The following is a 22576-nucleotide window of genomic DNA, read 5'->3' as shown; positions in this document are numbered from 1 at the left end:
TGATTGAGTTGTTCGTAAAGAAGTTTTTACTTAAAAAAAAAAAAAAAAAAAAAAAAAAAAAAAAAAAAAAAAAAAAAAAAAAAAAACAGAATGTTATGACTTTGTTTATCATTGATCATAATTAACGTTTATTATTATTAGCAGATATACGAGAGATCATAACGATTGTCTCGTTCGGTCAAGCGAATAATTATTATCTTTTAAGTTGTTACTAAGTTTTCTACGTATACTATTATGTAACAAATTATCCCATCCTTTATTTACTCTCAATTTTTCCATTTCAAGATAAAAATTTGAATCAAAAAAAAAAAAAAAAACCGTCTATCCACCAACCACATATAATATTTTTTTTTTTTTCTATTATTGGTAAATTGTGTTATATAATAACTCAAATTGTTTGTTAATCTGTGTAAGATGATTTTTGAGATATAACGTGTATCATACTATATTGAAATTTATTTTTATTTTTTTTATACAAAAGTATTGATTTATTATTATATCATTTTTGTAATATATTATAATTTAAAGGGTTTTATTTATTCCATTTAAAAATTGATAAAAATCAGTTTAAATAAAATTTCTGATTCAACAAAAAACAAAACAAAACAAAATTTAAAAAAAAATATTGAATTAACACTATTTCTCATTTGTAAATAAATATTACATAAAATATATTTTAATTAATTTATTTTTTTTTTTCATATTTTTCTTCATTATATTTATTTCATAATAAATATAAATATAAATATAGATAATTATTATTTATTTATAATAAAATAATAATAAATAATAAATTATTAAATTAATAAAAATATAATTATAATTACTAAATAATCAAATAATTGTTAAAAATTAAAAATAAAATAATAAATTAATAAAAATATTATGTAATTGCTAAATAATCAAATAAATAACAATATAATAATAATTAATGATTATTTATTATAAATAACTTTCGATTTTCATAGATACTGTTAATATGACCACAATGTACTGTAAGATATCGAATATATATATATATTTGATATATATATATCAAATATCAATTTAAGTAAATTATATACACATAGTACATGTAGTACAAAGACATGTGTGTTTTGCGGTTTACCATTTACCTAACTTTATTTATTATTTCTATTAGAAACCTCCCCCGATAGATATATATATATATATATATATATATATATATATATATATATATATATATATATATATATATTTTAAGAGAATATTTCTCGTGGTTATTGATAGCAATACGAAACTCATGTCTACCTATAAACGATCAAGAAAACTTTTCCCCCATTACACTATACTCTACTTTGTAAAATAATAGTTAAACTATCATGCGAATGAACTTTTGCGAATGAACTTCCTTTTATCTCTTTTTCGTAATATTAGTCTTCTCAAGTAGAAACTATTTACTAATTTATTCTATGGTTTATCTATAAATGCATTTACAAACTATATACGTACACACACACGTGTACGTTCAAATAGTTTTCACAACATTTTATAAAACAAATTCAGATTAATGCATGTGTGATGTCAGAGGGCATCCTAGTAAAATCATATTATTATTTGTAAATCATTGATCGTATTGGTGTTAATGACAAATTGATACACTCGATTACACTTACAAATTAAAAGGAAACAACAAAAAATTAACTGTAAAACTGTGTCTTACAAATTAAAAGGAAACAAAATAAAATTAACTGTAAAACTGTGTCTTACAAATTAAAAGGAAACAACCAAAAAATAACTTTAAAACTGTATTTTACAAATAAAAAAAACAAAAAAGAATTAACTGTAAAACTGCGTCTTACAAATTAAAAGGAAACAACACAAAAATAACTGTAAAACTGTGACTTACAAATTAAAAAACAAAAAAGGAATAACACTAAAACTGTGTCTTACAAATTAAAAGGTAACAACCAAAAAATAAACTGTAAAACTGTGTCTTACAAATTAAAAAATAGATTGGATTTTCTATTTTTCTACATAAATTTCAATTTGCATTGTCAAACAAGTTTTTAAATACGTCCCAAAAAAACCTAATCATTAATTTATTTACATATTTTCAACGCCCTCTATCCTACCATCACAAAAAAAGTATTATCTACTGTAATTAAGTATTTATTTAATTATTGATTTTAATTTAAATAAAAATGAAATATTTATGCAACATTCCACCACAATCCCCCCCCCCTACCCAATCCCGTTTAGATATAAACGCAATATTTGAATATAAATAATCCTATTGTTTTTCCAAGAAGAAGAAGAAGAAGAAGAAGAAGAAAAAAAAAGAAAGAAATCCCTAATTAAAAAAGGTGAATCATTCGAAATAAATCTTATTTTACAATAATACACAAATACATCTATACAGATAAAATATGCTTACTTGTAAATATGTTTCATAATTGGTATACTATATATCGTTTCATTTTAATATCTTTTTCTTTTTTTTTACGCAATAGTATAGAAATCTGACTGAATAAACAAAAATGACACGATTATTCATCAATCTGATGATAGTGATTGTTTATGAATCATAAGCACACGTAGTATTTTTTTTTTTTTTTGTAAACATAAATTATAATGTTACGTTAATTGAGAATAATATATAATAGAAAGAGAAAAAAAAAAGAAAGAAAGAAAGAAAGAAAGAAAGAGATGAAAAATTATTATACGTAATTCATGTAACACATGATAATTATGAGAAAATCACAAATCATCGTTCAAAATCAATTTTCTTACGATAATTATATAATTTAACAGGTTTTATTCCATTTTAAAAACTGATAAACCAGTTGTAACTTTTCCGTAGCACAGTGTGGGATTAAAAGTGTCCCACCTTTTTGATACACTTGTAATGCACGATGGGTTCCACCACCATGTTTTTAATCCCACCTCGAAATATTATTGCAATAGCTACACATGCTACTCATAACTTTATATTTCGTCTTATTTACGCAAAGCAATTGGTTTTACAGTTTTTACAGTTTTACAGTTATTTCTTGTTGTTTCCTTTTAATTTGTAAGACACAGTTTTACAGTTGTTTTTTGGTTGTTTTTTTTTTTTAATTTGTAAGACACAGTTTTACAGTTAATTTTTGTTGTTTCCTTTTAATTTGTAAGACACAGTTTTACAGTTATTTTTTGGTTGTTTTTTTTTTAATTTGTAAGACGCAGTTTTACAGTTATTTTTTGGCTGTTTTTTTTTTAATTTGTAAGACACAGTTTTACAGTTAATTTTATTTTGTTTTGTTTCCTTTTAATTTGTAAGACGCAGTTTTACAATTATTTTTTGGTTGTTTCCTTTTAATTTGCAAGACACAGTTTTACATTTAATTTTATTTTGTTTCCTTTTAATTTGTAAGACACAGTTTTACATTTATTTTGTTTTTGTTTTTTTAATTTGTAAGACACCGTTTTACAGTTATTCTTTTTTTGTTTTAATTTGTGGGATACAGTTTTATAGTTATTTTTTGTTGTTTCCTTTTAATTTGTAAGACACAGTTTTACAGTTATTACTTTTTTGTTTCCTTTTAATTTGTAAAACATAGTTTTATAGTTAATTTTGTTTTGTTTCCTTTTAATTTGTAAGACACAGTTTTACATTTATTTTGATTTTTTTTTTTTTAATTTGTAAGACACCGTTTTACAGTTATTCCTTTTTTGTTTTAATTTGTGGGATACAGTTTTATAGTTATTTTTTGTTGTTTCCTTTTAATTTGTAAGACACAGTTTTACAGTTATTACTTTTTTGTTTCCTTTTAATTTGTAAAACATAGTTTTATAGTTAATTTTGTTTTGTTTCCTTTTAATTTGTAAGACGCAGTTTTACAATTATTTTTTGGTTGTTTTCTTTTAATTTGCAAGACACAGTTTTACATTTAATTTTATTTTGTTTCCTTTTAATTTGTAAGACACAGTTTTACATTTATTTTGATTTTTTTTTTTTAATTTGTAAGACACCGTTTTACAGTTATTCCTTTTTTGTTTTAATTTGTGGGATACAGTTTTATAGTTATTTTTTGTTGTTTCCTTTTAATTTGTAAGACACAGTTTTACAGTTATTACTTTTTGTTTCCTTTTAATTTGTAAAACATAGTTTTATAGTTAATTTTGTTTTGTTTCCTTTTAATTTGTAAGACGCAGTTTTACAATTATTTTTTAGTTGCTTTTTTTTTTTAATTTGTAAGACACAGTTTCAGTGTTATTCCTTTTTTGTTTTTTGTTTTTTAATTTGTAAGACACAGTTTTACAGTTAATTTTGTTTTGTTTCCTTTTAATTTGTAAAACACAGTTTTACAGTTAATTTTATTTTGTTTCCTTTTAATTTGTAAGACACTGTTTTACAGTTATTTCTTTTTTGATTCCTTTTAATTTGTAAGACACAGTTTTACAGTTAATTTTATTTTGTTCCCTTTTAATTTGTAAGACACAGTTTTACAGTTATTACTTTTTGTTTCCTTTTAATTTGTAAAACATAGTTTTATAGTTAATTTTGTTTTGTTTCCTTTTAATTTGTAAGACGCAGTTTTACAATTATTTTTTGGTTGTTTTTTTTTTTTAATTTGTAAGACACAGTTTCAGTGTTATTCCTTTTTTGTTTTTTGTTTTTTAATTTGTAAAACACAGTTTTACAGTTAATTTTGTTTTGTTTCCTTTTAATTTGTAAAACACAGTTTTACAGTTAATTTTATTTTGTTTCCTTTTAATTTGTAAGACACAGTTTTACAGTTATTTCTTTTTTGTTTCCTTTTAATTTGTAAGACACAGTTTTACAGTTAATTTTTCTTTTCTTTCTTTTCCTTTTCTTTTTTTCAAGAACGTTGAAATTAGATAAATAATTTAGATAGGAATATATATATATATATATATATATATATATATATATATATATATATATGTGTGTGTGTGTGTGTGTATATAAACATAAAATGTGTTAATTCTAAAGTATTACAATAAGTTGTTAATGTCATGTCAAGCAACTGTTAGTGCATAACGGATTTTCTATGCATACCGTTGACATTTTGTTATCCGTCATCAAAGTACAACCCCAAGTGATTTCGTATTATGATATACGAGCTAATTCACATCCTTGTGAAGGTACTTTGTTTTAATTATAGTTTTTTTAATATTTTTTTTTTTTTTTATTGTCGTTTGTCTTTCTCACTTTTTCTTTTTTACATCTTTTTCTTTTTCTTTACAAGAATATTCTATTACGGTAATTCCCCCTTCTTCTTCCTCTTCCTCCTCCTCTTCCTCCTCCTTTTCCTCCTTTTCCGTGAATTCTAGTGACAATAAAGTTGTTTCACGATGCACTTGTATTATTGCATCAAGTTGCATCTGTAAAGTATCATAAACCTGTAGAAAAAAAAACCTCCAACTACTTTCTGCTTTTTTGATACGTCAGTTGCACATTACATACGTTATATTTCATTTTAATTAATAAAACAATATGATTTGTCATTTTTTTTTTTTTTTTAAACAAATTCTAATCAGGGAAATAAAACAGTCAGGAAAAATAAAAGATGAATAAATAATAAAAACAAAATCAAATAAAGTGAGACATTATGAGGTTTATATTATACGAATAATATTGATTTGAAATCATTTCAAGTATTCACAAGAGAAACTTTCATTTTTATCTTTTTTTTTTTTTTTTTTTTATCTGACGATGAGAGATACTTGATTGAACTTTTGAAAATGTGTGTATGTGTGTTTTGTTTTTTTTATTTACATTTCACGAGAATGCTGAAAAATATTTGTTTTACCAGGTAGATCTAAAAATTTTTAAAATTTTTGCTTATTTCTTATCTAAACATTAGTAATAATAAATTATAATTGTATTTACCGTAATAGATAAACGCAATAAGTGACCTTCTTCTCAATGTGTTAGTTACGTGCATTTTGCACGTATACTACTACGCAAGGTGAAACAAATTTATCAAAATGTGTTCTATGAATTGAAAAAAAAAAAAAACAACGTGATATGTTACACATTCGCATTAAGTATAGTATATGTGTGTGTATATGTAAAACTTTTGTATCGGTGAAATAGCAAACGTGACTACAGACACGAATGTAACAACCCTTAAATTCTTATTTGTTTGTTTGTTTTTTTTTTTGTCATGTTGTACTTTGAATAAAACATTTTTATGATTCTTTCTCTCGTTTCTTTTCTTTTTTTTTTTTTTTATACTTGTTTCTATTTCTTGCTTGCCTTCGATTTTTCTTATTTGCTATAACATTATTCGTCGTCTCATTTTTATGGTAAGATCTAGATGACCTTGAAAACATACTAAAATGTAGTATTACTTTTTATTACTAAATGTTACTACAAATATAATATTATTACTTGATATTACTAAAACTATACAGTATTACTTTATATTACTAAAAATATAATATTACTATATATTATTAAAAAAATATTATTACTAAAAATATAATATTATTAAATATATATTACTAAAAATATAACATTACTATATATTACTAAAAGTATAATATTACTATATATTACTAAAAGTATAATATTACTAAATATATATTATTAAAAATATAATACTACTATATATTATTAAAAAAATATTATTACTAAAAATATAATATTATTAAATATATATTACTAAAAGTATAACATTACTATATATTACTAAAAGTATAATATTACTAAATATATATTATTAAAAATATAATACTACTATATATTATTAAATATAACTAGAACTATAATATTACTATATATTACTACATATTACTAAAAATATAATATTACTTTATATTACTAAAACTATAATATTACTTTATATTACTAAAAGTATAATATTACTAAATATATATTACTAAAAATATAATACTACTATATATTATTAAAAAAATATTATTACGAAATATATATTACTAAAAATATAATATTATTAAATATATATTAAAAAGTATAACATTACTGTATATTACTAAAACTATATAATATTATTTTATATTACTAAAAATATAATATTACTAAATATATATTACTAAAAGTATAACATTACTATATATTACTAAAACTATATAATATTACTTTATATTACTTAAACTATAATATTACTTTATTTTTCTATTATATTTATATTATTAAAAATATAATATTACTATATATTACTAAAACTATATAATATTACTTTATATTACTAAAAATATAATATTACTATATATTACTAAATATTACTATAAAGTATAAAAGTATATATAAGTAGTATATAATAAACTATATAAAAGTATAACATTACTATATATTACTAAAAAAAATATTATTACTAAATTTATATTACTAAAAGTATAATATTATTTTATATTACTAAAAATATAATATTAAATTAATATATATATTTAAAAAAAAAATAAAAAGAAAAATGTATCTAAATTATTAGAATGACACAAAAAAATAAAGATACCCTTGAAAAATGTTGAAGTTTTCAATGTCATGATGATGACACACTTGCAACGTTTGTTAGTCATTTATGTAATATAATTTCCTGTATATTATCACATTGAGATTTATTATATACCAAATAAGTGGACAAATCCAATCATTTAAGGAATTCTCTGACTGATCTTGTTCTACTTTTGTTTTTTTTTTCTTTCTTTTTTTTTTTTTGGAATTACATTTATAATTACAAGTACGCAGAGATTCGTGATTGATATAGTAACACATGGTCAATGTGAGAAACGATCAATTAAATGCAACCTTCAATGGATATGACTCTTTTTTTTTCAGTATTATGAGCAATCCACAAGTATAGTTACCTTGTCTTCTTCTTAAAAGACGCATTATTTTTCTAAAACAGTGAAATCATTGTTGTTAATATTAATTGCTAGGTTTTAGATGAGTCAACATTTCAAAACAAACCTTCCAATTTATCAAATTACAAATAACATTGATTCGATAATGAATAATACAAATTCATATTAAACATGACGAATAAATTAACGATTAATATACAATTACAAAATAATAATTGTTAATGATCATTTTGATATTCCTAAAATCAATGAAATAATCTTATATATATATATAAGATAATGGATTTTTTATTATTATTATTATTATTTCAATAAAATTTGTATATTTTTATTTATATTTATATATTATAATATATATTATTGTTAATGTAATAATTATTTATTTAATTATTTATATTTATATTTATATTATTATAATAATATATTATAATATTTATATTTACATTATATAAAATAATATAATATAAAATAAAATTATAATTAAATATAATCATAATATTATTTTTATATTTAAATAGGCAAAATAAAAATTAAAAATTATATATATAAAAATGTAATTTATATACACAAATATAAAATATATAAAATAAAAAATTTATATTTTATAGTATATAAATGATATATTTTTATATATATAATATATAACTTTTTAAAATAATTATTTTCTATAATTAATATACTATAAAATATAAATTTTTATTTAAATTTAATATAAATTAATATAAAAATCATTATATATATATATATATAAAATTATAATTAAATATAATTGCATAATATTATTTATATTTCAATAAAAAAAAAAACATAATCACAGAGAGAGAGAGAGAGGAAGATATATACATGTAATTACACACGTGTAATAGAGTATCGAAATGTATTTGAATCGCGTGATATGTAGCAGTATACATATATATATATATACAGTTATATGCATCAACGTTAATATACACGGTGTATAATAGTATAGTACTTAACTACATAGGATGTATGTATAATGCAGATGTAGATAAAAAGAGATAGAGAGAAAGAGAGGAATGATGGGAGAGGGAATGAAAGACAAAGAAAGAAAAAGAAAGAAAGAAAGAGAGAGAGAGAGAGAGAGAGAGAGAGAGAGAGAAAAATAAGTGGTATAGCAAGTCGTGGTTGGCATGAACGATCGGGAGTCTTCAAGGTTCACTCGAACCCAACTCATCGTAAACTACGGAGTGATCTTTGGAAGTTTTAAATCAATTCTCAGTTTGATACGGTTTTTTTTTTTTTTTTTAATTCTTTTTATATTTCTTTTTGCAATAATAACTTTACCGTTATAGAAAAAAAAATAAAAAGAAATACTAAATAATTATTTGAAATAAATACATAAACACACGTGCGTGCGTGCGCATGCATGCGCGCGCGCGCGAATAAACAATTTACGAGAAAGGAGAAGAAACAGATAACAGATGATAATAAAACAAATTATCAGGGTTACAAGAATAAGAAGAAGATAGTAGAAGAAGATAAAGAAAAGAAGTAATCTTTAAAAAAAAAAAAAAAAATGAAATCAAACAAACCTTTCACTTTTGTGCATTTGTTCAAGTGATCAGAGACCTTCCTTCCTTCCATCCTTTGTCAAACTTAATCTCGAAGTAGAAGAACGAAAAGAAAAAGAAAAAAGAAAAGAAAAAAGAAGAAAAAGAAGAAGAAGAAAAGAAGAAAAAGAAATAAACACAAATTTAGATAAAACAAGAGGAGATAAGGAAAGAAATAAAAAAGAAAAAAAAGAAGAAAAAAAAACGTGTAACACAAATGAAGCGAAGAAGACGTAAAAATTGTCTATCGTGTTTGTGTTTGTGTTTAACTTAATTTTCTTCGATAAAACAAAGTAATTTGAAGTATTTTTCATTTTCAACTTGTTATATACGTAAGTGATATATCTCGTGCTTATCTGTCTGTGTGTGTGTGTGTTGTGTGTGTTGTGTGTGTTTATATGTAGAAAGGAATGAGAAAGGTGTGCATTAAAACTTCGTCAAAATATTCTCGTTGATCTTGACATATATAAAATAGTAAGATTCGTTATGAGATAAAGGGAAATATTATTAACCAATGGTCACACACAATTATATTCACAAGGTATACGTGAATATATAGATATATATTTAATTTTATTAAATTTATTCCAAAATAAATAAAATTAAAATTAAAATTAAAAAAGATAGGAAAAGTAGTTAACTATACACGTGTAGGTATATTTTTCTATTAAATTAATCAAATATTTTAATAATAAATTATTAAAAATATTATTTATATATATATATATATATAATAGTAGTAGATTTGTACTAGAAAAAAGGAAATATTTTTAACCAATTTTACACATAATTAATTATTTACAAATTATATGTGCATATATATATATATATATATATATATATATATATATATAATTAATAAATATATATTAAATATAATATATAATATAATAATATATAATATATAAAAATAATAATAATAATAATAATAATAAAAATAAATATAATAATATATAATATAAAAATACAATTTTATTATATTATATATTATATTTAATATATATTTATTAATTATATATATATATATATATAATAGTAGATTTGTACTAAAAAAGAGTAGTTATTTTTAATCAATTTTACATACAATTATTTACAAGATATACGTGCATATATATATTAACCTTATAATTAAATTTATTCTAATATAAATAAAACAAAAATGAAAATAAAAAAAAAAAGATAGGAAAAGTAGTTTACTATAAACACGTGTAGGTATATTTTTCTATTAAATTAATCAAATAATTTAATAATAAATTTATGAACAATATTATAATAATATTTAAAAGAAGAAATTGGTGGTTTAGCTTTAGGAAAAATAGTGAAAGGAAAATATAATTACATCCTAGATCAGTGATAACTAATCTCTCTTATTCTTAAAGAAAGAAAGAAAAAAAAGAAAAAGATAAAAAAAGAAATGAAAAAAGGAATAAAGGGTATAGATAATTTTAGAGTCCTGCATTGCAGAAGAATTAAGTGTCGAGGTGTAGTAGTAGTAGTAGTAGTAGTAATAGTAGTAGTAGTAGTAGTAGCTTCTCGTGACGGTTTTAATAAGCTAGGAAGAAATATTTCCAAGGATCAAGCTTAGAGCAAATTCACGTATACATAAGAAGTACACACATATATATATATATACACACTCGTATTTACAAGTATATACACGTGAAAACTTTTAGTTCAACCACAGAGTGATCTGACAAATACTACAAAAATACATGAACATAATTGTATGTGCATGTTTGTGTGTGTTTTGTGTATGTTTGTATGTTACTACTAAGCTATTTCCAATAACACACATACACATCCAAATACAAATACGTGAAAACTTTTAGTTCAAACACAGAGAGATCTGACAAATACTACAAAAATACATGAACATAATTGTATGTGCATGTTTGTGTGTGTTTTGTGTATGTTTGTATGTTACTAAGCTATTTCCAATAACACACATACACATCCAAATACAAATACAAATACAAATACAAATACAAATACATAGGATATATGTACATATGTGAAACATAAAGTAGATGAATTGTAAATGTATGTATGTATGTATATATGTATGAATGTGTGTGTGTGTGTGTATGTGCAATAAGATATCTCGAATAGTGAAGTCAAGAGTTGTTAGTAGTTGTTCGACTGGATTACTGGTTGGACTCGTTTGCAACTTGGCAGAAACGATTCTCGTGTCTCGATTCTCGTGTCTCGATTTTCTTCTTCATCGATCTCGAATCACAACCGCAAAATTGATCGGCAACATTCACCAGGCACCATGTGTTCTTCTATTTCTCTTTCTATTAAAACGAATCTAATTCTTAACTACTATTACTACTACTATTACTAATACTGAGGAAGAAACTTGACTCTACTTCGTTTCACAACGCGATTTCAAATACGCGTTTCATGGTGAACAGAAAATTACGTTTTTACAATTTATTCTGAAAAACAAAACAAAACAAAAAAAAACAAACAAAAAATCATTTCTGATTAATGTAAATAAATCATTAGGATTTTTTGTTTTGATTTGTTGTTGTATTTTTTTCATTTTATTCTGAACACAAATCATTTCTGATTAATGCAAGTAAATCATCAGGATTTAGTTTTGATTTGTTGTTGTATTTTTTCTCATTTTATTCTGAACACAAATTATTTCTGATTAATGCAAGTAAATCATCAGGATTTAGTTTTGATTTGTTGTTGTATTTTTTCTCATTTTATTCTGAACAAAAATCATTTCTGATTAATGCAAGTAAATCATCAGGATTCATTTTTGATTTGTTGCATTTTTCCCATTTTATTCTGAACACAAATCATTTCTGATTAATGCAAGTAAATCATCAGGATTCATTTTTGATTTGTTGTATTTTTCTCATTTTATTTTGAACAAAAATCATTTCTGATTAATGCAAGTAAATCATTAGGATTTTTAGTTTTGTTTTCTGTTGTATTTTTCTCATTTTATTCTGAACAAAAATCATTTCTGATTAATGCAAGTAAATCATCAGGATTCAGTTTTGTTTTCTGTTGTATTTTATTCTGAACAAAAATTATTTCTGATTAATGCAAGTAAATCATCAGGATGTAGTTTTGATTTGTTGTTGTATTTTTCTCATTTTATTCTGAACACAAATCATTTTTGATGAATGCAAGTAAATCATTAGGATTCATTTTTGATCTGTTGTATTTTTCTCATATTATTCTGAACAAAAATCATTTCTGATTAATTTAATTAAATCATTAAGATTCATTTTTGATCCGTTGTATTTTTCTCATTTTATTCTGAACAAAAATCATTTCTGATTAATATAATTAAATCATTAAGATTTAGTTTTGTTTTCTGTTGTATTTTTCTCATTTTATTTTGAACAAAAATCATTTCTGATTAATTTAATTAAATCATTAAGATTCATTTTTGATCCGTTGTATTTTTGTCATTTTATTCTGAACAAAAATCATTTCTGATTAATATAATTAAATCATTAAGATTTAGTTTTGTTTTCTGTTGTATTTTTCTTATTTTATTCTGAACAAAAATCATTTCTGATTAATGCAAGTAAATCATCAGGATTCAGTTTTGTTTTCTGTTGTTTTTTTCTCATATTATTCTGAACAAAAATCATTTCTGATTAATATAATTAAATCATTCAGATTTAGTTTTATTTTACTGTTGTTGTTTTCTCAATTTATTCGGAGATTGAATCGTTTCTGAATTTAATGAATTTTTCTTTATTTTAATTTGATATGTCCTTTGTTGAAGGTTTCATTAATATTTGAGTAACGTTTAAAACGTGATACCTACGAACATAAAAATGTTTTACAGCTAATGAAAAGATCACACGTGTCTGATTATTTGTGTCACTACAGAGAGAATGATTTTCTTCTTTACTTATTTGAATGTACAAAAACACTTTACAAAAACAAAAGAATAATAATAATAATAATTATAATAATAATAATTCACCTTCGATAGGTGTATCTCTTCCTCTTTCTCTCTTCAACATCAAGAAGAATGAACATAAATGGAACAAGAATTAACCATAAATTTGTGACAACTTATAATAGTTGAAAAAAGAAAATTACATATTGTAATGTAATAATATAAATAAAAGAAAAGGATAAAAAAAAGGCAGAAGAAGAAGAAGAAGAAAAATTGCGTGTGCAACATAAAAAAAATACAACAATAATAATAATAATAATAATAATAATAATAATAAAAAAAAGGAATAAGGGAATGATGATTATTGTGGGTGTAACAATGAACCATCACAATCACCACCATCACCACCACCGACATGTGTTTCGTATTTTAAAAGACAATAGAAAAAGTTCTGGGACATAAATGAACGAAGCTTGATGCTGCAGTTGCTGTTGCAGTTGCAATTGTTGTTGTATTGCAGTTATTGTTGCTGCTGCAAGTGACCAAGTATTAAACTCTTTCGAAAGTAGTTCTTAAAGGAAACGAGATATTTCGAAATTCGATTGTTTGTCATCTGTCTCGTTAAAATTGACCTCGTTTAACAAAAGTACTTGGAAACAAAGTTTCTGTGTTGTGTGTGTACAAATTTTCAAAAGATGATTTATATATGTATGATGTTTGTGTGTGTGTGTGTTTAAGTTTTTGATTTCTCATTCTTATCTCATATTTCTTTTTATTTAATGACAAATTCTAATACAAGTGTTTAAAACAAAAAAGAGAAAGAGAGAGAGAGAGAGAGAGAGAGAGAGAGAGAGAAAAGTACAAAATATAAAAAGAAGATTTCTAATTGTAAAAGAAAAAAAAGAAAAAGAAGAAAAAAAGAAAAATAACTATTGATAGACATTGTGGTAGACAGAAACAGGTCGTTGACATCAAAAGACATCGTGACATGTGTTAAGAATGAACCACGATCCTGTGATCTGTCAGCAATATTTTTATTGTAGTCAACGTAGACATCGAATCAGGTATAGTTTATTCAATAGATTTACTTTTTGTCATCATTTTTTTTTGTTTGTTTAATGACTGTTACACATTGGTTATTTGATTTGATTTTTTTTTTTTTTTTTTTTTTATTAATCACCAAGACCAATGACTAAGAAAAAAAGAAGCAGCAGTTTATTAAATTAAAATCAGATAACGTATGATTCACATTTTAACACTAATAAATAAATAACTTAATAGATTGGAAATTTTGGGATTTTGAAAAAAAATTTAGAAGATGGCGTCAATATTTATTGCTTTTAATTAAAATATGTTATTCATAAATTGTTCTTACTTAATTTTTGATTAAATAAGTGCAATTTAAAAATAGAGAATGTATGATTCATTTTAACACTAATTTTAGTAACTTAATAGCTTGGTAATTTTGGGATTTTGAAAAAAACTTAGAAGATGGCGTCAATATTTATTGCTTTTAATTAAAATATGTTATTGAAAGATTGTTCTTACTTAATTTTTGATTAAATAAGTGCAATTTAAAAATAGAGAACGTATGATTTATTTTAACACTAATTTTAGTAGCTTAATAGCTTGGAAATTTTGACAAAAATTTAGAAGATGGCGTCAATATTTATTGCTTTAATTAAAATATGTTATTAAAAAATTGTTCTTACTTAATTCTTGATTAAATAAGCACAATTTTATAATAATTATTTTCCCCTAAACACTTACGAAAAATAATTCAAATGTTATTTTTTAATTTTTTTTTTTTTTAAATGGCACCCAAGATTGTTTTTTTTTTTTTGTATTATCATTTATATTTATTTAAAGCAATAGCTGTGTTTTAATTATGCGTGAGTTTTATAAAATGCAACGAACTATAAAAAAAAATGGAAGAAGAAGAAGAAGTAGTAGTAGTAGTAGTAGTAGTAGTAGGAGTAGTAGAATAATTGCTTCCTTTCGATTTATAAACTCAAATGATTATATAAAAACGAATCCTGAATAATTCACCTGTTTAATTAAATATTCTTTTTACATAGTTGTGTGTGTGTGTGTGTGTGAGTGTGTGTGTGGATAAAAAAATTGCTCTCGCGAAAGAATTTTCCTATGAATAATTTTCAATTCAATCATCACTATTTTCAAGATCTCGCGTTTCGCTTTTAAAATGTCATCGAATTTTTTTAATCATCTATCAAACAAAATAAAAATAAAAAAAACAAAAAAAGAGTAATTATTTAATTAATTTTATAATAATTGATAAGTTGTTTCTTTGCAAGTTGATGGCAACAACAAAATAAAATAAGATAGTCCATGTAAGGTATTGACGAATTAGGATCAAGGTTACCGGATCTCATAGTTGGTAAACGTGATTGTAAAATGAACGTTTCGATCTATTGGATTCTTGTACAATTTAGAAAGGTCTTCGGGGATAAATTTAATGTTTACATAATCGATAATTAATTTTCTTTTTTAAATGTGCCACATGTCGTCATCACAATCATAAATGATCAATGATGTTCCTTTCTATTAAAATATCAACTTCATATTATTTTTAATTCATCCTTTGCATGATTCATTTATTTTATCATTCAAACAAAATTATTATTCTTACGGCATAAACATAAATAGACATATATAAACTTTTGTATTTTTTTATTTATTATAAGATTTGACGTGAAACAACACGAGTGATTAAATTAACGAACAGTCACGTGATCGGGGCCTTACAAAGTCAAAGATCAATGATCTATCTATTCTTCTTTTCATTCATTAAAATTGTTATTATAGTTGTAATAATAATAATAATATTATTTTAGTTTTATTATTTTAATAATATATTATTATTATTATTAAATATTTTATTATAATATTATATTTATATTAATTATTATATTATTAATTAATATTAATTAATAATATTAAATTAATTAATATAATTATATTAATATTATTTTATTATTAATATTATTTTAATAATAATAATATTATTAGTATAATATTATTATTTTAGTTTTAATAATAATAATAATAATAATAATTATTATTATTATTATTATTATTATTATTATTATTTCGACTAGTTTGTTTTTTAAGGTCAGATTTAATTTGTTGCAATTTATCGTATCTCTCTCTCTCTCCCTCTCTGTTTTATGTTTTAATTTTTCTATATATATATTTTTTTCGTTTGTTTTTTTTTTTTTTTGGTAAATTGTTATTTCCCTCTTAACAACATTCGTCAAATATTATATTATTCGCATAAATGAATAATTCAACGATCATCGTCGGAAACGTCACGTTTAGATAGCCGACTCCGGCTTGTGTAATACGCAGACCACGAAGACTGAATTTCCGTGTTTCCCATGCAAAACAAGGTCGGTTAATGCTTTAAAGGTGGAACCGAGAAGATACTTTAACCATAAGAGAACTTAGATTACTTCTATTTTCCTTTTTATTTCTTCTTATTCTATTTTACCTTTCTATATTCCTAGGAATAACGGTATAGTGATTTTTTCTATGTTTATAGTAATATATTTGCTATTATGCACCAGGATCACATCCTAGGTGTGTCCCCTTACAAATCACAATAATTAAATCTTATTAGGCACTACGTGCCACTATATTGCGCCATCTTCCAGTAAGATACACCACTATAGTGGTTCTCGTAAATAACATTTTGTAAAATATATTCTACTTAATTGTAACTTTTTAGCTCAATAATGAATATCAGCGTTGACTCATTTGTTGATTTTTATCTTTTGCTTGGATTAATTTTAGGACATGCGAAAGACAGAGGGGCATTGACAGGGATACTGACAGAGGTGAAGATGACGACGAAGATGAGAATCCATTGGGCAGGTGGCCACATGAACTTAGTCCAGCATTGGCTTGTCTTGGTTGTACACTTGGTCTATTCAATATCAGTAGATTCGCCATTCTTAGTATACAATTTGGAGGTAAGTTAATCAAAATATATTCACAATCAAACTCAAACCATACCAATCCAAATCATGTTCATTTTGGGATTTATTTTCCAATTGTTCAGAATGATAAAATATGATTCTAATAAATCAAATGATTCAGAATCATTGATTGGGATTTATTTTCTAATTGTTTCGAAAACGTAAAAATGAATATGTAGGGTGGTATCATAAATAAGATCCTTGTCTCGACTGAAGTAAAAAAAATAATAGTACCTTCTCAGAGATAATTACAGGTCTCTCTCTCTCTCTCTCTCTTTCTCTTTGTAATTGACTATACATCAATAAAGTACTTACAGCAACGAGGTGGGATGTCTACATTTCATTCTTATCAAAAAGTAATTTCTCTTTGAAAGTGGTTATCGATTATTCTTTGATGATAATGATCGTTCGTGTCTTCTTTCTTCGATTAAATCCCATTGTCATTATCGATCAATATAAATAATATATATATATATATATATATGTTACCGTGAATTATTATTTGTACATTAAAGGACACCACAAATGTGAAATCTATTATTTTTTGGCAATAGTTTTCTTTAAAAACATTTCCAAAATTCCTATCACACTAATATGGTGCCCTTTAAACGACCACCTGAATTTTGACCAATTTTATATAAACTTATTTTTTGTACATATGTAATAATTAATTTTGTTATTGTTATAGCCAACTTTATAGTACAGTTCTTGATATTATCCTTGATACTTGGAATACCATTATTGACGCTTCAAGTATGCCTTGGTCAAAGATTAGCAACCGGATCAGTCGACATGTGGAAAATTTCACCACTCTTTCAAGGAGTTGGTATAGCATTGTTAACAGCACATGCATTTATTGGAATTTACAGTATTGTGGGTGTATCTTGGATGTTCGTATACTTCAGGTGAGAGTCCAATTTCTTAATAAATAACAAAACAAAAAAAAAGAACAATTCTTTTGATAGAGAGAGAGATGATGAAAAAGTTCACATCGATTGCTTTGAATATAATGGAATTGTGATTACTTTTCTAGGGATTCGTTTATCACGAAACAAGATAGGTATCGTTGGGCAGAACCATTTCTTTTGTATCGAGAAGACAGTAAACCTACGCACAATAGTAGTACTACGTATAAATTATACGAAACTGTACCGGATTATTTCAGTGGTGCCGTTTTACAAAGGCACCATTTGAACGAGTCTGATCCTGGTGTTGTTACATTGAAATTTCAAGTTGCATTTAATTTAGCTGTCGTATGGATGATCGTATTTGTATCTTTAAGTAAAGGTACATTTTCAAAAAAAACAAAAAAAATAACCATTTAACAAAATGTATTCTCCTACAAATTGATCTGAAATTTGGATCAATAATATTTGGTTTTTTGTTTCTTTCTATTTTTATTAGGTTTGAGATCATATGGAAAGGTGGTCTACGTTTTTACATTAGTACCTATTTGTGGTACTTTAATTCTTTGTACTAAATTACTCGGACTAACACCACCTGGTTCAATTAGTCAGCTGTTTCCTGGCACCGTTTGGAATGAATTTTTCATTAACGGTAAATCATGGGTGGCCGCTTCCACCGAGGTTTTCCTTACCTGGGGTTTACTTGGAGCAGCTGCAATGCAGGTAAATTATTAATCATTATTGTGCATGATATTTCAAATGAAGATACTCAATGAAATTTCATTGTTGTTTAATCCTTGACCTAATATCGTTATTTTAGATAGCCGCTCATAACAAACATAAACATCTTTTACAAAGAGACACCAGTTTGGTCGTGGTATTGACTTTTGTTGTTTTACTTCTTGTTGCCTTTTTGGCCAATACCTGTGTACAAATTCTCAAACTTCATGGATACATTTATACGACTAGTTCATTTGGTAAGTAATTACTTGAGTTACATCATCTCTATTAACACGTTGAGCGCCATAATTATTATTATTATTTTTCATTTAGAGAGAATATCAGGCTACACGTTCATGCATTTGGTCAATCAACCAGCACCATCCTGGTACACGAGTACACCAGAAAGATTTATGTCTCACGCATCATTCCTAGTTGGACAACGAATTAGTAGACCTGGTGCTGATATTTCTACCGAGTCTGGTTATCAAGTATTGAGATTTTCAACTGAATTAGTACCTGCCACTCTAGCTTTGCTAGGGACCGAGCAAGTCTCACCATTTTGGGCTGTATTATTCTACTTCGTTTTAATTTTATTTGGAATAGCTCAACAGGTTGGTTAAACAATTCTCCTACGTTCTACACATTACAATTAACAAGAATCGTCCTACCTTTTCATATTATTATTTTGTATTCTTAGCTCGCAATATGGCACTGTGTGATAACTGGTATAATGGCTATCAACACGAAGATGATGAAATTGTGGGAAACTACTATAACATTTTTAGCTGCGCTTGTGCTTACATTTTGGGTTTACCAATGGCTACAGAGGTAAGTAATTAATACTTAAGTTATATATTGATTAAATCGTTTATCTTGTAAAAAAAGAAATTGTGGATAAGCATGCAGGTTCGTTGAATTAAAGATAAAGTTTCATTTTTGTACCTTTTACTCATCGCTATGATGACGCACACACATTCGTAAAACGTATGACTTAACCCAGAACTGTATCGAGGAATGAATTACACATCCAGATCACAAGAGACATACACAAACATATATGCGTGTGCTTGCACGTGTATATATAACGTGCTTAAACGCGTTATCAAGTTAAAATCGTAAGTGTTTAAACTTCATACATCGTTGGTTAATACTGTTAATACTTTCCATGGCATCTTTATCAGCTCGTATCAGAGGAACTTTCGTTTGCTCAGATAGTTTTTATCAGTTTCTTGCTTGAACGTTCCAATCTTCAATGTGATGATCTGTTATTAACATCTGGTGAATAGTATTCAACGGTTTGGTATATAAAATTTGATAGAATGAATAATAATAATAATAATAATAATAATGCACATGCCGTGGTACGTCGTAGCGTGCCGTGTTATTTTTGTAACGAATTTTTGGAAGAAAGATATTTGTCGGAACACGTTAAACATTGTGGCGCAGTGTTAGAGGAATGTCCACATAAATGTGGTGTTTACGTGCCAAGAAGGAACATGCAGATACACGATAGATCGTGTTTGAAGAAAATATCAAAGAGAAATAGCGAGATCAAAGTAGATCCGAATGATTCTATGTGGAAAGAAAAAGTATTGTCCATATTGACTTTGTTACGTGGTGCAATAGACGATACGGAAAGGGAACGTAAACGTTTGAACGAGACGATGATCAATAATTTTGCTTTATTGCATCGCAAACAAGAAATACTTGAAATGATGCGATTGAATACGATCGAATCGTTAGAGGAAACTCGTAAAAATAATTCAACGTTGGAACAAAGATTGAATAATCTTGAATTGGGTTGCGATAGTATGGAACAACGTACTTGCATGAGCTTTCAAAAGATCTCGGAACAATTGCAATTATTGCAGATGGGTTTAAACGAGGAACAAAATAAACAGGACAAATTGTTCGACGATTGGATCAAAGATTTGAGCGAATTGAAAACGTTCGTTGCTAAAGAAAGTATACTTGTCAGTGGTATATGGCAAGAACAATTACAGAGAATTCACGATTTGAAATTAGAGTTAGAGATGAGATGTAAGGATTCGAAAGATTTGATAAAGAAATATGAAGAACTTCAGGATAAAATTAATTCCATTGGGAAAGAAACTCGTGAACTTGTTCGTACAACTAACGAACAACGAAAGGATATAAAAGGGTTGAGGTTTCAAGCTAAAGAAAATGTGATTTACCTTGAAGAACTTGTCAAAGATAGTAGTTTGAAAGTTTCAACTTTGGAAAATAGTAATAGCAGTGAATGTAAGTGTTGTTTAAGAGAACTCGGACCATTTTCTACGAACGGTCGTCTCATATGGCGAATTGAAAGATATAAAGAAAAAATAAACATTGCCAAGGAAGACGATAGTCCGATTTATAGTCCAATATTCTTGAACAAGGATTACGGATATACCCTTAGAATGGAATTGTTTCTTAACGGTCTGGGTCAATGGAAAGATCGTCACGTTATTGGATGCCTTAAAGTAGAAAATGGGAAGTGGGATCCATTGTTAGATTGGCCTTGCATTTTACGAGCTACGGTTATATTGAAGGATCAAGATAATCCTGCTAACGATTTGCGAAAAATCGTTAAAAGTGTTAGACGCGAGAATAGTGATACGGAAAAGCCTGATAAAGAATCTGGGTTGTATATGTTCATTCCTCACACAACTTTGGCTAGACATTCAGGATATACCAAGAACGATGTTATATTTTTAGAAATTCAAGTGAAGGATATAAAAAAGAGTGATTCCATGCCGTCCTTACTTACATAAATTGTTGCTAATATTATCGGTTAGCTAATTAACTAAACTAAACAAATAAAATCAAATAAAAAAGAAATTAGAATAAATATATGTATATGAAATTAACTGTCCATTGTATAATCCTAGTAACACTGTTATATGTTTCTATCAACCTTTTCCTTCTATTATACAGTTGGGCATTTACGTAGTGTATTATCTGGATTATACGGTTGGTGGTGCATGGTGGATAATGGTTCTATACTTGATACAAGTCGCTGCTGTCTTTGCTGTAAGAGGACGACCACACAGTGGAGAAGCTGTAGTTGCTGAATTATTTCCACCAACGGGACGATGTCTTAGACATTGGGCTGGCCCACTTCTGTCCTTCACGTGGAATGTTATATTACCAGTGACTTTAATGGTTCGTTAATATTTAATATTTAAGATATGTCAAAGAGCGAGCAATCGAGTTGTTTTGTAATTTAATTAATTATCTGTATTTATTGTGTAACAGGTACTAAGTATTACGCGTGTTCAAAAAATTACGGATATCGAGAGTTTTTCTTATCGTCGAACGAACAAAGAATACTGGGCTGTATGGGCGAGACAATTGGGAGCAGCGATACAATTAATCCCGTTATTAACGATCCCAGCTGTAGGAGTAATCCAAACTTGTCGATATTTAAATAACGGTTCACCTGATACCGATATATTCGACGTAAGTGTAAAATCATTATACTAATTCTTTTGTATCTCATCTATCTTCTTATAAAGCGAACAAATAATTTCTCTGTTATTGCTAACAATTTAGAACGAACAAGTGGAAATTAGCGTAAGTCACTGCGAACAGTGCAATGGCGTAAGTTTATATAGAATTGAGATGTAACGATAAATGTTATTAAAAGAAAAAAAAAGAATACAAAAGAAATAATAATATTGATTTTGAAATAACAATTAAAAT

The 22576-nt window shown here is 25.3% G+C and overlaps 2 protein-coding genes across 2 annotated transcripts in view; both read left to right on the top strand.

Moving 5' to 3' along the window:
• LOC107072804 (bedraggled) overlaps positions 1-22576 on the top strand; it is a 49837-nt gene that overhangs the window by 23768 nt on the left and 3493 nt on the right. The window contains 11 exon segments of the mRNA XM_015333037.2: positions 17059-17237; positions 17932-18148; positions 18277-18530; positions 18648-18871; positions 18969-19125; positions 19202-19482; positions 19569-19647; positions 19650-19699; positions 21809-22036; positions 22130-22333; positions 22427-22474. Coding sequence (XP_015188523.2) covers positions 17059-17237; positions 17932-18148; positions 18277-18530; positions 18648-18871; positions 18969-19125; positions 19202-19482; positions 19569-19647; positions 19650-19699; positions 21809-22036; positions 22130-22333; positions 22427-22474 — 1921 coding nt within the window.
• LOC107072805 (uncharacterized) lies at positions 19706-21802 on the top strand. The gene has a single exon (XM_015333040.2). The coding sequence runs from the start codon at positions 20191-20193 to the stop codon at positions 21643-21645; it is 1455 nt and encodes a 484-aa protein (XP_015188526.2). The 5' UTR covers positions 19706-20190; the 3' UTR covers positions 21646-21802.

This window comes from Polistes dominula, unplaced genomic scaffold (genome assembly GCF_049000335.1).
Source record: "Polistes dominula isolate Pdom_NZ unplaced genomic scaffold, Pdom_raw_medaka contig_11, whole genome shotgun sequence".
Classification (NCBI taxonomy): Eukaryota; Metazoa; Arthropoda; class Insecta; order Hymenoptera; family Vespidae; genus Polistes; species Polistes dominula.
The sequence above is the reverse complement of the archived record's forward strand: the minus strand, read 5'-3'. Positions and strand labels throughout refer to the sequence as shown.

What these genes read in the sequence shown, in the direction of transcription:
- LOC107072805 (XM_015333040.2), top strand. Translation starts at nt 20,191, where the DNA reads ATGAATAATAATAATAATAATAATAATAATGCACATGCCGTGGTACGT.